The sequence below is a fragment of the Chroicocephalus ridibundus genome, chromosome 21, assembly GCF_963924245.1.
Source record: "Chroicocephalus ridibundus chromosome 21, bChrRid1.1, whole genome shotgun sequence".
Classification (NCBI taxonomy): domain Eukaryota; kingdom Metazoa; phylum Chordata; class Aves; order Charadriiformes; family Laridae; genus Chroicocephalus; species Chroicocephalus ridibundus.
In genome coordinates, this window is record NC_086304.1 from 1,145,191 (window position 1) to 1,159,381 (window position 14,191).

Sequence of the window (14,191 nt, forward strand, 5' to 3'; positions counted from 1 at the left end):
CCTCGCTAGAGACCCAATAAAGGTGGTCGCCGCCCGCCCGGGGCCGTGGGGCCGGTGCCAACGGGGATCTGGGCGGGGCGGGCGGGTCAGCTGACCGGTCACGTGAGCGGCGGGCGGGGCGCCGGGCGCCTGGGTCCCCGCTGGCGGCTGCGGGAGCGGGGGGCGGCAGCCGGGACCGGGCCTGGCCGCGGGCGGGGCCGCGGCGCGTGTGCCCGAGGGGGGCGGGGACCGGGACCGGGCGCCCTCCCGCGCCTCCCGGCGTGCCCCCGGTGCCGGGGAACGGCGAGCGGCCCCGCCGCCCGTGCGGCTCCCCCGGCTCCGCGGCCCCGTTACCGGGGCGGGGGTAAAGCCGGGCCCGCCGTCTTGCCCAACCGGGGCCCGGCCCGCCCCGTGCTGGTGCCGCTCCTGCACCGGCGCCCCGGGCGTGGGCGGGACGGGAAGCCCGGGCGCCCTTAAAGGCGAGGCCGGCAGCGGGCCCGGTGCTGCGGGGGGAGGCCGGGCAGCCAGCGCGGCCGGGACCGGCTCGGGGTGCCACCGGGACGGGCGGCTTTGACGGGGCTGCCGCTCGCAGGGCCTGCGTTCTGGGACCCGCCGGGGGCTGCGGAGGGGCCATGGGGGCCGCCGGTGCCCTGGGCTGGCGGCTGCTGGTGCTGGTGCTGGTGGCGGCCGTGCCTCGGGCCGCAGGTGAGCGCGGGGGCGGCGGCGGGGTGGGGGGTCCGGGAGAGGCGATGCAGGAGCTGGGGTGGCCGGGGAGGGGACGGGGTGCGGAGCGCGGGGGCAGAGGCGGCACCCCGGGGCGGGCAGGAGGGCTCTGGTGGGGACGCGTCCCCGAGCCGGCAGCTGCCCCCAGCCTGCCCCTGCCCCCCAGGCGCCCGGCCCTGTAGCCCCAAGTATTTTGGCCGTGACGCCATGGTGTGCGTCTGCAACGCCACGTACTGCGACACGCTGGACCCCGTTGTCCTGCCGACCCCGGGCACCTACGTCAAGTACGAGAGCAGCAAGGCCGGCAAGCGGCTGGAGCGCAGCGAGGGGACCTTCCAGCGCAGCCTGCACGCCCCAGGTACCCGCTGCGGCCGGCAGAGACAGGCTGGACCCTGCGTGTGACCTGCCATCACGCTGGGTTCCCTCCCTGCAGATCTTGTCCTGACCCTGGATACGGCGCAGCGGTACCAGAAGGTGAAAGGATTTGGTGGCTCCGTCACTGACGCAGCTGCCATCAACATCCTTTCCCTGCCGGAAACAGCCCAGGATCACCTGCTCCGCTCGTACTTCTCTGAGGAAGGTGAGAACATCAGGGGAGGCAGGAGGGATGGCGAACGGGGACCCTGCGGGCCTCTGCCTGGGCACCGGCAGGGCTTAGAGGCCCCCTGTCCCACTGCCCGCCTCTGCCCGTCCCACCCCGTTGTGCCTACCAGGGCTGGAGTACAACCTTGTCCGCCTCCCCATGGCCAGCTGCGACTTCTCCCTCCATGCCTACACCTACGACGATGTCCCCTTTGACTACGAGCTCGCTCACTTCAGCCTGCGAGATGAGGACACGAAGCTGAAGGCGAGCGGTGGGAGGGAGTGGGGTGGGGTGGGAGGGGTGTGTGTGTGTGGGGGGGTGCAGGGGCTCAGCCCAGGCGGTCCCTCTGCCCCTCCTCCAGATCCCCCTCCTGCACCGAGCCTCGGCCATGAGCAAGCAGCCCCTGTCGCTGTACGCCAGCCCCTGGACCTCCCCGACCTGGATGAAGACCAGCGAGTCCTTCGTGGGGAAGGGGACGCTGAAGGGGCAGGCGGGGGACAGGTACCACAAGACCTGGGCCAACTACTTCGTACGGTAAGGAGCGTGTGGCGCGAGGGGCTGGGGGAGATACCCAGGGATGCGCTGGGGAGGCCCCGCGGCTCACCCCTCTCCCCCACACCCAGGTTCCTGGATGAATATGCCAAGCACAACCTGACCTTCTGGGCGGTGACGGCAGAGAACGAGCCCTCGGCCGGGCTGATCAACAACTACCCCTTCCAGTGCCTGGGCTTCACGGCCGAGCAGCAGCGGGACTTCATCGCACGGGACCTGGGCCCCGCGCTGGCCAACAGCTCCCACCGCGACGTCCGGCTCATCATCCTGGACGACAACCGGCTCCATCTCCCGCACTGGGCCAAAGTGGTGAGTGGGGTAGGGGTGCCGCCAGCGCGGTGAGCTGGGGCAGAGCCCCACTCCCGCTGACACAGCGTGTCGCTGCGGAGGGCTCGGCCGTTCCGTCCCACAGCGCGAGGGCTGGGGCGATGGCTCTCTGCCCCGTGGGACCCAGCGGTGGCCGACTCTTCTCCCTGCCAGGTCCTGGAGGATGAAGCAGCAGCTCGCTATGTCCACGGCATCGGCATCCACTGGTACCTGGACTTCATTGGGCCCATACAGGACACGGTGGTGCCCACGCACGAGCTCTTTCCCGATTACTTCATCCTGGCCACGGAGGCGTGCATCGGGGCCCACTTCTGGGAGCGGGACGTGATCCTGGGCTGCTGGGACCGGGGGAACCAGTACAGCCACAGCATCCTGACGGTGAGGCCCCTGCGCCAGCCTGCCTGGCAGGCCCCGGCGGGCTGCGGTGCGCTCCCTCTCCCGTCAGCACCCCGCTCCTTGGGCAGACGTCTGGGCTGTCCCATTGCAGAACCTGAACCACTTTGTGGCCGGCTGGACCGACTGGAACCTGGCCCTGGACCTGGAGGGAGGCCCCAACTGGGTCAAGAACTATGTGGACAGCCCCGTCATCGTGGACGCCAGCGAAGGCATCTTCTACAAGCAGCCCATGTTCTACCACATGGGGCACTTCAGGTGGGTCAGGGCCCCCCGACACAGTCTCAGCTGACGGGGCTCCAGCTCCGTGGTTGCAGTAGCAGCTTGTCGGGGGGCGATCAGGGCAGGTTTGTCGGGAGGAAACCTCTGGTGGGCTCCGACTCCCTCCCTGAGGTTGCTCCTTGCTTGTGCCCATGCAGTAAGTTCATCCCCGAGGGCTCCCAGCGCGTGGGGCTCGTCGCCTCCAAAGAGTCCAAGAAGACGGACCTGGAATACACGGCTTTCCTGCGCCCTGACGGTGCCGTGGTGGTGGTGGTTCTGAACCGGTGAGCGATGCAGCTTAGCCCACAGACGTGGGACCCCGTCCTGCCGTGCCCCGCGTGTGGCTCGTCCTGCTGGGCCTTGTGCACCGCCGGTGCTCAGGAGCTGCTGCAGGTCTGACCCCGCTGCTCCTCGCCCTCCAGGTCCCTGCAGAACATCACCTTTGGGCTGGCCGACACGGTTGGCCTCATCGCAGCCATGGCTCCGGCCAGCTCCATCCAGACCTACCTGTGGCGGCGGCAGTGACGGGGCTGGGATGCCCATGGCTGGCCAGGGGCCGGAGCGAGCAGGGTCGTGAGAGCCCACACCGCCCTGGGCTCAGGCCTGGGAGCGCGGAGGAGGCGGCTCACCGCTGTCGGTGCCACGGTGGAGCCGAGCGCTCGGGCGAGCTGGAGGAGCGAGCCGGGCTGTGCCGCGTGTGTGCATGCAGGAGGGCCAGGGGCACCGGTGCCCCTCACGGTGGAGATCCCACAGGCTGTGAATGCTTTTTTTTCTGCTGCTCCGACATTAAATGCTGACGCTGCCTCTATGTCTGCGGTTGGAAGAGAGACGGCTGGGTCCCTCCCCTGCTCCCGGGTGCCGTGGCTGGGTGCTGCCCAGGCATGGAGCCCGTGGGGCTCCCAAGAGCAGCACGGAGCACCTGGAGCCCCGTGGGGCAGCTGCTCTCCCTGCCCACCCCATCTGCTCTCCTCCCCACAACTCTTCAGCAGGGTTTGCCACTGCTGGGGAGATGCTCCGGCTCCCAATTTGCTCCCAGTTTCAAGCGTGTGCTGCCTGGCAGGGGGTGAGCTGAGCCACAGTGCTCTCCCGCCGCCTTCGTGGGCAGGTTTAGGAACGGGCAGGCAGCTCAGGATTTACCCTGCGCGCAGACGCAGGAGTGGGAACAAAGTGCCTGGAAGCCTGTCTTGGCGGAAGCCCTGGGCAGGAATTGTGTCCGAGCTTCAGCTTTCCCGGCTTTTCCTGCCCAGCTGGAGCCACCTGCGGCCCGATGCTGGGCTGGGGGCGGTGTGCGGATCGCACCTCGCCCAGCCCAGGGTGCGGGGCTGGAGGGAGAAGGAGCTCCAGGAGCGTCGCGGCACGGTGGGCTCAGGGGCTGAGCCAGCTCTGGATGGGGTCAGCGCATCCGCAAGCTTCTCCTGGGGCTTTGTGGGGGGCGGGATGCTGGCCAGGCTGCAGCCCTGCCACGGGGCGTGCTGTCCCCGTGCCATGGGGCACGCCGTCCCCATCCCACCCCCCCCCCCGGGATGGGGCAGAGGGGTCCCCGCTGCGGCGAGGCGGCTGGGGGTGCAGCGGGGGCTCAGCACCCGCTGTGGGGCCGGGGCCGCTTGAGCAAGCGGGCGCGGGGCCAGGAGTGGGCGCTGAGCGCGGGCACACCCAGGAAGGAGGGAGGGAGCGCGGCGGGCGTGCTGCGCAGATTAGGGCAGGGAGGTCGCGATTGCAGGCGGGTGATGAGGAAGGGAGGCCGGGGCTGCTGGGCCGATCCGGGCCAGCCGGGTCGAGGCAGGCGGGATGTGGCCCGGGATGCCGTCAGGGCTGACAGCAGCGACGCTGCGTGGGCCGGGCACAGCCCAGCGCCGGCTCCGGCAGCGCCCGGGGCGTTGGGTAAGTGCGGGACAGGGTCACCTTGGGAAGGTGGCACGTCCTGCGGTGCCACCGGGGCATCGCTCTGGGACCCCGAGTCCTGGGGAGAGCTGGCTGCGCAGAGGGGCCGGAGTGTCCCGCTCTTGCCCAGAGGCTCTTTGCGTTTGTCCACAAGAGGGAAATATTTCTCCAGGACGGCGGCAGCGAGCCCCGCTCCCAGCACCCCGCTCCCAGCACCGCTCCTCCACCTGCTGCTGCTTTCCCAGGTTCTTACTTACCGGCTTCCTTTATTACCAGGGCCGGTAAAACGTTAAAAGCCGACGTCTGGATGCTGAATCATCCCAGGACGCGCGCCTCTGTCCCTGTGCTCTGCTCAGCTCTGGAGGACCGAGCAGCTCCAGGTTAAATGGAGAGGGGGCGACTCCTTCAACGTCGTTGGGCTTGGCTCATTAATTCTTGTGCAAAGCGTTGGCTCGTTTTGGGGCACGGGCCAGCTGGTGGCTGGCACAGGAACCCCCAGCCGCTGGCCTGGAGCCAGCGCCCACCAGCGAGGGCCGGCTCTCCCCGTGCTCGGGGCTGAGGTCCAGCTGCCCGGCAGCGCGCCGGAGCTGCTGCCGCACCGTGGCTCCCTGCGTGCCCACCTCCCGCTTTGGCAGCGGTGTTTTTCGGAGTTGTGATCCCCATAAAGGCCCCTCACCCACGGCTCCGTGTCCCCGGGGTCCCCGTCCCCTCTGGCCTGGCTCAGGGACAAGATTCACCCCCCCACACCCCGGGAAACGCCGTGAGAAACCCCTGGTGCTGGGAGCGGCAGCGAGAAGCGGCTTTGAGAGGATTTGGTGGGGCTGCCCGGCATCTCTCGTGCCACCGCTCTGCGCCGAGGCGTTGCCCTTCCCCTGGGTCTCACTTTTCCTGCTCAGCAGGAAGCTCTTATCAGCCCGTGGTGATAGGGATGAGCTCCAGCAGCCTCCGCAGTGTTTTCCCTCCCGGGAGCTGTGGGGGCTGCGGGGACCCGAGCCAGCTGTGGGGCTGTGTCTGGGGAGGGGCCGGGCAGAGCCAGACCCCGAAATGGGGAGGGAAAGGGTATGGGGCATCCCGGGGGGCTGGCAGTGGGCTGGGTGGCAGCTGATAACCGTGGGGCAGCAGGGGTTGACCCATCAGCCAAAATTGGGGCTTATTAGCCTGGGTGTAGCACCCAGCTGACATGTTAGTCACGGCTTGGGGTGGGAGAGCCACGGGGCCAGGAACTTCCTTCCGGGGCTGCCTGGTTGCCCCGTAAGTGGTCACCAGGGGCTGCCCGGCCCCATCTGCCCCTTCCCCGGTGGCAGCTGGCCCGGGCGCCCCGTGGCTCGGCCCCACGTGGCTCGGGCTAGCGTGGCAGGCGGAGGCAGGGGATGGTGGCAGGGCAGCGCTGGAGGGTAGGAGGAACTTTGATGAATTGAGTTGCCCCACAGCTGCATCTGATATGCCAGAAAAGGAGAAAATTAGTCATGGAGTGCTGCTCCACCCGGAGAGGGAGAGCTAACGGAGTGGATTAACCCTGTGGAGGGAAACTCCGAGCCCCGGCCTTCGGTGCTCTGGGGCTGGCAGAGCGGTGGCCGGGGGCTGGCTGCTCTCTGTCCCCTGGGCCACCCCTGCGGAGAGATGCCAGGGGCGTCCTCGCAGCGATGGGCACGTACGTGCGTGTCCACGGGAGCAGGCCCATCCTGGGCGATGTGACCAGGACCAGGTGGCAACCGTGTGCCCGGGTGAGCCGGCCCAGGGCAGCCCAGGCTCCTTGGACGGGGAGGGTTGCTCGCAGAGGAGCAGGGAGAGCTCCCGGAGCGGTTTGTCCCCAGGCCGCGTTCTGCTCCTGGCGTGGCCGGCGTCGGGGCAGCAGGTTCTCCTCCGGCGGCGGCTGCTGCTGCCTTCCACGGTACCTGCTGAGCTGGGGCGAGCGATGCACCAGGCTTGGGCAGGGCATGGCATGGCGGTGGCCCCAGCTCCTGGGTGGCCGCAGGTGGCTGGTGCTTTCACTGCACGGAGCCACGCAGCCACATTTGCCATCCTCGCCGGGGGGTCCTGGACCCTCCCCGTGCTGGGTGCGTGGCCACAGCAGCTTTTGGGGGCAAACCGGGGTGATGGGCAAGGGTAAATCACCCAAGGTGCTGTTAGAGCTCATTAGCAGGACAGCCTACGGTGCCCATGAGCGTGCCCGTGGGCTCTGCTGTGCTTCCAGGGATTCATCCAGACCCGGCCTGACAAAGGAAAGAAATCAGCGCTTCCTTCAGGGCATCGCAGGGGCTCTCGGAGCTGCCCCTTGCTGCATCTCCCTGTGCTGGTGGGGCCTTTCGCGTAGCTAGAGCCGCCAGCACGATGTCCCCGTCTCTCCTCGCTGGGGGCTGACACCCTTGCATGGCAGCAGAAGGCAAGGGGGGGGACCTGGTGTTCCCCAGCTCCGGCTCTGTGGCGAGGAGACGTCCCGATGGTCCAGGGCCAAGACCAGGAGTAGGTACGGGCCGGGAGGGGAGCAAGGAGGAGCTGTGGGGGTGGGAGAGGGTGTGCTGCGGAGGGAGGTCTCGAAGCGGCTCGCCGTAAAGGCGACGTGGGGAGGCTGGAGCTGCCTGAGGAGGAGGAGGAAGGCTGGCGGCAGCGCAGGTCGGGGAGCAGCCGGGGCGGAGGCGGGTGGGCTGCGGGTTCCTGGCAGGGATGGACCCACCTTGCCAGGAGAGGGTCTCTGCTGGGGTGGGAGCATGGGGTGCGTGGCGGGAGCCCCCTGGCAGCCAAAGCAGGAGCTGGGACAGAGGAGACGGCGCTGATCCAGGCGGGGAGCGCAGCCTGTCCTGCCACCCCCTCCTGTGCCCGCATCTGCCGTGGCTGAGGGTGTCCCCCCCCTCACAGGACCTGCGGAGCTGGGGCCATGGGTGCTGTCGGTGTCCTGGGCTGGCTGCTGCCGCCGCTGCTGCTGCTGCAGGCGGTGCCCCGGGCTGCAGGTGAGCGTGGGGACATGGCGGGGGTGGCAGTGGGACAGCAGGGTTAGGCACTGGGGTGCCCTGGGACAGGGTCAGGAGCCTGGGGGCAGTGCAGGAGCTGGGGTGGCCGGGGAGGGGACGGGGTGCGGAGCGCGGGGGCAGAGGCGGCACCCCGGGGCGGGCAGGAGGGCTCTGGTGGGGACGCGTCCCCGAGCCGGCAGCTGCCCCCAGCCTGCCCCTGCCCCCCAGGCGCCCGGCCCTGTAGCCCCAAGTATTTTGGCCGTGACGCCATGGTGTGCGTCTGCAACGCCACGTACTGCGACACGCTGGACCCCGTTGTCCTGCCGACCCCGGGCAGCTACGTCAAGTACGAGAGCAGCAAGGCCGGCAAGCGGCTGGAGCGCAGCGAGGGGACCTTCCAGCGCAGCCTGCACGCCCCAGGTACCCGCTGCGGCCGGGGGGCGGTGGGTGCCATCACAGGACCCGTGGGCACCACAACCTGAACCGGGGTCTCCCTCCAGGGCTGCTGCTGACGCTCAACGTCTCTGCGCTCTACCAGCACGTGAAGGGCTTCGGCGGGTCCCTCTCCGATGCTGCTGCCATCAACGTCTTGGGGCTGTCGCAGCCTGCCCAGGACAACCTGCTGCGCTCCTACTTCTCCGAGAGCGGTGAGCGGTGCCAGCAGTGCGGGGCTGCTCGCAGGGTCCCCGGAGGTGGCTGCGCCCGTCCCCGCTGCAGGGACACTCATCACCTTGGGCACTTGCTCCGGTGCTTGACCCATGCTTTTCCCGCGCTGCAGGGATCGAGTACAACCTTGTCCGCCTCCCCATGGCTTGCAGCGACTTCTCCGTGCGCCCCTACAGCTACGACGACGTCCCCCACGACTACGAGCTGAAGCACTTCAGGCTGGCAGAGGAGGACGTGAAGTTGAAGGTGGGAGGCTGAAGCTGCTGCCAAGGGCGCTGCGTCCGCTCTCCCGCTGCAGCTCCTGCGTGTGCCGGGACCCCTACACCTTGGTGCTGCTGAGCCCCTCGCAGGGTGGCAGGGAGCGTGGGGACAGCCCACGGGAGCTGGCACCTCCTCCGGGGCACGTCCCGGCGCATCCCAGCTGGCACTGGCAGGGTACGGAGCCGGGGCACCGTGCCATGGGGTGGTGCTCGCAGGCTGCCGTTCCCCGCAGAGGCCATCTGAGTGCTCCCCTTCCTCCTGCGCTGAGCCGGGCCATTTTGGGGGGCTGCAGCTGGAGCTGAGCTGGTTCCTCCGCCCCCTCCTGCAGATCCCCCTCCTGCACCGAGCCTCGGCCATGAGCAAGCGGACGCTGTCACTGTACGCCAGCCCCTGGACCTCCCCGGCCTGGATGAAGAGCAACGGGGACGTCCGCGGGAAGGGGACGCTGAAGGGGCAGGCGGGGGACAAGTACCACAAGACCTGGGCCAACTACTTCATCAAGTACCGTGCCCCAGGGCCAGGATGCCCGAGGACTGGGGGAGGGGGGGGGGCCTGGGCATGGGGGAGGGTGGGCAGAGGGTGGGCAGGCGACGCTGATGCTGCGCCCTCTTCCCTGCCCCAGGTTCCTGGATGAATACGCCAAACACAACGTGACCTTCTGGGCGGTGACAGCGCAGAACGAGCCCCTCGCCGCCCTTCTCACGCCCCCCCAGTTCCCCACTATTGCCTTCACCCCCGCGCAGCAGCGGGACTTTGTCGTCCGTGACTTGGGCCCCGCGCTGGCCCGCAGCCCCCACCGCACCCGCCTCATCATCCTGGACGACCAGCGCATCCACCTCCCGCACTGGGCCAAAGCGGTGAAGAGTGAAGCCCCTCGCCCTGCCTGGCTCCTCCCGCGCCCTCTGCTCTGTGTCCCGCCAAAGCGTTGGGTTTTCGCTGAAAATTGAAGCCGGCAGCCCCTCCCAGCCCTAGGCAGAGCAGGAGGCAAACTGGGTCTGCCGGAGAGGGAGCCGGCGTTGGCTAATTCGGTAGCAGCCGCCTCCGTGTGTGCCTGGGTGAATCAGGGACAGGAGGTGGCATCCGCATCCCGGAGCCCTGCGGCACGGGGCGCCAGAGGCGCTGCCGGCACCCCGGCTCCTTCTCCAGGCAGAGTTTTCAGCTGATTCGGCTTCTCCCTTTGCAATGCTGAAGAGCTGTTTGCGGGAATTACCTTAAACCAAAAAGGAAAGAAAATAAAATGTGCTCCTGCCCCTGCCTGGAGCGAGGCACGTCCCTCCCTCGCCTCGAACCGGCAGCACCTGGGGACGGTGGTGCTCAGGGAGCAGCGGGGGGCAAGGGGCCCACCGAGGGGCACATCTGCCCCCACCCACCCATTGCCCTGTACCCTGTGGGGTGCTGGACCCACATCGGGGTTTCCCGCTTGGGGGCTGCAGGTGCGGGAGCCTGTGTGCCCGCAGGAGGGGACAAGAGGGCAGGCAGGTGGCCCTAGGGGACGCCGCTGGCACGGGGTGGGGGGGGTGTGTGTCCGTGTGTCCATCCCCATGGGGCTCACGGTGCTGGTGGCCCTGGTGTGAGGTGTCTCCTCCGCTCCCCCAGGTCCTGGGCAATGCCACCGCTGCCCGCTACGTGGCCGGCGTGGGGGTTCACTGGTACCTGGACAGCATCGTCCCGGCCAGCTGCAGCCTGGAGGCCACCCACAAGCTCTTCCCCGACCACTTTCTCCTCTACACGGAGGCCTGCAGTGGCTTCCTCACCCTCCGCTTCTCCGTGTCCCTGGGCTGCTGGGAGCGAGGACAAAGCTACAGCCACAGCATCCTGACGGTACGGCCCCCCCCGCCCCCAGCACTGCCCGCCCGGGGCTGGGGACCCGGCTCAGCCCCACTCAGCCCCTTCCCCACCTGCCCAGGTCCTGAACCACTTTGTGGCCGGCTGGACCGACTGGAACCTGGCCTTGGACCTGGAGGGGGGCCCCAACTGGGTCAAGAACTTCGTGGACAGCCCCGTCATCGTGGACAGCAGCAAGGACGTCTTCTACAAGCAGCCCATGTTCTACCACATGGGGCACTTCAGGTGGGACGGGGCCGGGGAGGGGCGGGCGCTGCTGCCAGCCCGAGGCCGGGGGCGCGATCCCTCTCCTGCTCCTCTCCCCGCAGCAAGTTCATCCCCGAGGGCTCCCAGCGCGTGGGGCTGCACAGCAGCCGCCGCTGCCTCATCTGTCAGCTGGAGCACGTGGCCGTCCTGCGCCCCGATGGGGCCCTCGTCCTGGTGGTCCTCAACAGGTGAGTGGGGCAGCCCGGCTTGGGGGGGACGCTCGGCCCCAGCTCCGCCGACCCCGCTCAGCCCCTCTTGCCCCGCCGCAGGTTCGGCTGGGATGTGCCGTTCGGGATCCAGGACCCCGCTGTTGGTTTCATCGAGACGGTGGCTCCTGCCAACTCCATCCAGACCTACCTGTGGCGTGGGAAGTGACAGCCAGGGCAGGGCGAGGGACGGCACCGCGTGGCCGGGGGTCTCTGGGGGGTCCCCTGCCCTTTCCTGCCCTTTCCAGCATCCTTCGGCGGTGGAAGCGGGCAGTGACCCACTGCTAGGTCCTGTCCCCGCAGAAGGGGCTGGGGTGCCCCCAGGGCTGCTGCCGGCGCTTCTCAGCCCTCCCCCAGGCCTCCCCCAGCCCCCTGGAAGCTCCTGCTGCGCCGTCTCCTGGACCACGCTTCCACACGTGGCTCCCTTAAAACCTTCGCGTGTGTCTCGGGCGCCAAGTAAAGCCGTGACGCGCTCCCTCCGGTATGCGCCGTCCCCGTCAGTGTTTCCTCTGCGCTCTCGGAAATTGCTCGGTTTTCCTCGGAGTGGCGGCAAAGGGCAAGGGGTGCCCCGGAGGGCTCCGTCCCCGTGGCCCGCGTGTGGCTGCCGCCTTTATCGCTGCAGCTGGAGGCTCAGCCGCTTGCCAGCTCTTGATTCGTTTCATATGCGCCGTCGGTTTTCCCCAGCCTACTTTTTTTTTTTTTTTTTTATGTTTTATTTTAATCCAAATGTCCCTTTGCACCAGGGTGGATGCTGTAGAAAAGGCTGAGTAAATTGTGTCAGTGTCCCCGGCCACCAAAACTCGCAGACAAATTAGGTCGGTGCCGTCTCTTCCCGAGCTCACGCCTCTGGCCGCATCCAGCCACGCTCGGCCGGTGTGGCCTCGGGACAGACTCCCCTCTATTCTGGCCGTGGCCGACGTCGAGCTGCCAGCCCACAATTACCTGACCGTCCTGTTTGCTCTCTTTAAATACCGGTTACAGTATTTGCTTGCTCCAGCCTTTGGGAACGTTACCAGCATCTTTGAAGTCCTGGAACGAGAAAGCCAGAGTGCTCCTTGGCAAACTCCCCTGGTGTGTGAGCTGCAGAGTTGCTGACATTGGGGGAAAAAGGAGGGAGGAAAAAAAAAAAAGAGTTTTAACAGCTGTTTTCTTGGAGCGCAGCAAGAAGGAGGCACCAGGCTCCGTCTGAGCCCTGTTCGTGGAGCACATCTGCCCGGCCTGCGCTGTCAGCGACGGTCCTGGGTGGCACCGGCCCAAACTTAGTCCCTTTGCTGGACCAAGGTACGGCAAAGCTCTGCCAGGCCGGGAAGGCGCATCCGCAGCCCCCGCACCCCCAGATGTTCAGCAGCGCTCGGGGACGCCCGCGTGGGGAAATGCTTCGGTGCAGCCCCTCCAGGGCTCCGCGCTCCCCCGCCATCTGGAAACCCATCTGCCGCAGGGCTCGTACCTTCCCCCAGCGCCGAATAGCTGCCCGGGAAACCGAGGGATGCAACAACCGCAGCAGCGGGTGTGAGGGGCTGGGGGGAGGCTGGAGGAATCGCCCCCCTGGTCCCCACTGGATGCAGCCTGTGTTGGGAGGGGGGGTGGGGGGTGACTTTGCTCTGGCTGCGGCAGGATGAGCGGTCCCTGGGCGAGGGGCTGCCTCCCTGGCCACCCGCACGCTGTCGCAGGCGGGGGGACAGCAGGGCCAGGCCAGGCAGATGCCGCCTCTCCCATGGCTCTGCCCCCCCGCCCCCCCGCTCCTGTTTCTTCTGATGGGCAGGTGCCTGCAATTAGGAAGGATCCCAAATTAGAAGGCGCCGAGCCCAGACTTGTTTTGCAGATGATAAACTCCTGCAGCCTGCTCCACCCAGCCCCGCTGCGGGCGTGGGGGAGCACAGCCCCACGGCAGGGGCGAGCGGGGTCCCGGCAGGCAGCACCCCCCCAGCCCCCCGCTGTGCCCATCGCCCTCTCCTCCGGGCGGTGAGGAGCCGGGTGCAGCCGTCCCGGCCGTGGCTGACTGCCCGCGGCCCTGGCAGTGCCTCTGCCCGCGCCAGGAACGCTGCTGGGGCGGCCACGAGCGGGACAGGGGTGGGCAGCTGCGGCACCGACTGCCGACAGGCTCTTGCCCGTGCCCACGGCAAAGCCGAGCCCCCGACGGCTGGGACTCGAGGCCGAGCGACCGCAGGACCTCAGCAGAGATGGGGTACCCTGGCCACCCTTACCCCTGCCCGGGGACATGGAGGGGGACGAGGCTACTTTCGTGAGGCTCTTCGAAAGGGGAGCGCTGCGCTGGGTGCAGGTGGCTGCGGGGGGGGTCCCATCTGGGGTAATGGAGGCAGCTGGGGGGCTGGCGGGCATCCCGCCCCCCCAAGCTTCCCTCTGGCCACTGGGACGGGTTTCAGGAGAGCTTTGCAAATGCTGCGGTGAGTGTTGAAAGCGCTCATCGGAGCCGGGTTGCAAAATCATCCCCGGGCTCCTCTTCAAATGCACAAGGAGTCCCATGAGCTGTCTGTCCTCTCCCCGGACTCACCTTTCCTGCTCCGCCAGACGCCGTCACCGTCACCTCCTACCGCGCACAGCCAGAACGCAGGTCCCGCCGCCCTGCTGAGACGCAGCGAGAGGGGTTTGTGGCAGCAGGTGAGTACCCTGGGTCCAGAGGGGCTTCATCAGCCAGAGGGGATGGGGCTGGCCCTGGACAGCAGGACGGCGCTGAGGCCATGCCCGTGGCGCTGGGCATCGCCCCTGGTCAGGGAGCGGGAGGCGATGGGTGCAGGACACCCCGCCTGGCCCTGGTCCCCACGGTCTCAGGGAGCAGCGAGCTGGCGCCATGTCCCACCCTCGCCTCCCCCTGCCCGGGGGCAGCAGCCTGGCACTGGGGTCCCGAGGTGCGGAGGTGGCTCCTCCTGCGCCCTCGTGGAGAAGCTCTTTGCCCGGCGTCACGGGAAGGATGGCGCACGGTGGGGACACCCACAGAGAGCAGGGAAATGCAGGACCCCTCTGTGCCAGGGCCTTGAGCCCCAAACCCCTCCGGCTGGGCAAGCCCCGGCTGCTGCACTCATGGGGTCGGGAACGTGGAGCTGTTTGCTCCCAGCCACGGCTCCGGAGGCACAGGGCAAGTGTGGAGTGACACGGCGTGGCATGGCACGGCACGGCATGGCACGGCTGTGGGGTGAGCGAGAAGGGAGAAGGAGTGGGAGGGAGGCGATGGGAGTGAATGGAGCTGCCGGGTACAGCCGGCGTGGGCGGCTGGGAACGCCAGGCAGGTGGGTGCGGGGCGGCACACGCCTGGGGGGCTGCACCCCTGGCCACGACGTGGCCGGAGCCATCCGTGGGCGCCC

The 14,191-nt window shown here is 68.4% G+C and overlaps 2 protein-coding genes across 3 annotated transcripts; both read left to right on the forward strand.

Moving 5' to 3' along the window:
• The first annotated feature begins 194 nt into the window (after nt 1–194).
• GBA1 (glucosylceramidase beta 1) lies at nt 195–3,626 on the forward strand. Its single transcript, XM_063357250.1, has 10 exons — nt 195–684; nt 869–1,060; nt 1,136–1,282; nt 1,416–1,549; nt 1,647–1,819; nt 1,909–2,146; nt 2,318–2,542; nt 2,652–2,815; nt 2,977–3,102; nt 3,241–3,626. Exons 1-10 carry the CDS (start codon nt 612–614, stop codon nt 3,341–3,343), a joined length of 1,575 nt encoding a protein of 524 aa, XP_063213320.1. The 5' UTR covers nt 195–611; the 3' UTR covers nt 3,344–3,626.
• Nucleotides 3,627–7,559: 3,933 nt separating this feature from the next.
• On the forward strand, nt 7,560–11,040 carry LOC134525872 (lysosomal acid glucosylceramidase-like). Of its 2 annotated transcripts, XM_063357166.1 has the most exons (10): nt 7,560–7,647; nt 7,876–8,067; nt 8,148–8,294; nt 8,426–8,559; nt 8,903–9,075; nt 9,197–9,431; nt 10,171–10,395; nt 10,481–10,644; nt 10,728–10,853; nt 10,935–11,040. In XM_063357166.1, the coding sequence occupies exons 1-10, from the start codon at nt 7,575–7,577 to the stop codon at nt 11,038–11,040; spliced, it is 1,575 nt and encodes a 524-aa protein (XP_063213236.1). In that variant the 5' UTR covers nt 7,560–7,574. The 2 variants fall into 2 exon arrangements, with proteins under 2 accessions (XP_063213236.1, XP_063213237.1); XM_063357167.1 differs by lacking the exon at nt 8,148–8,294.
• The last annotated feature ends 3,151 nt before the right edge of the window (nt 11,041–14,191 follow it).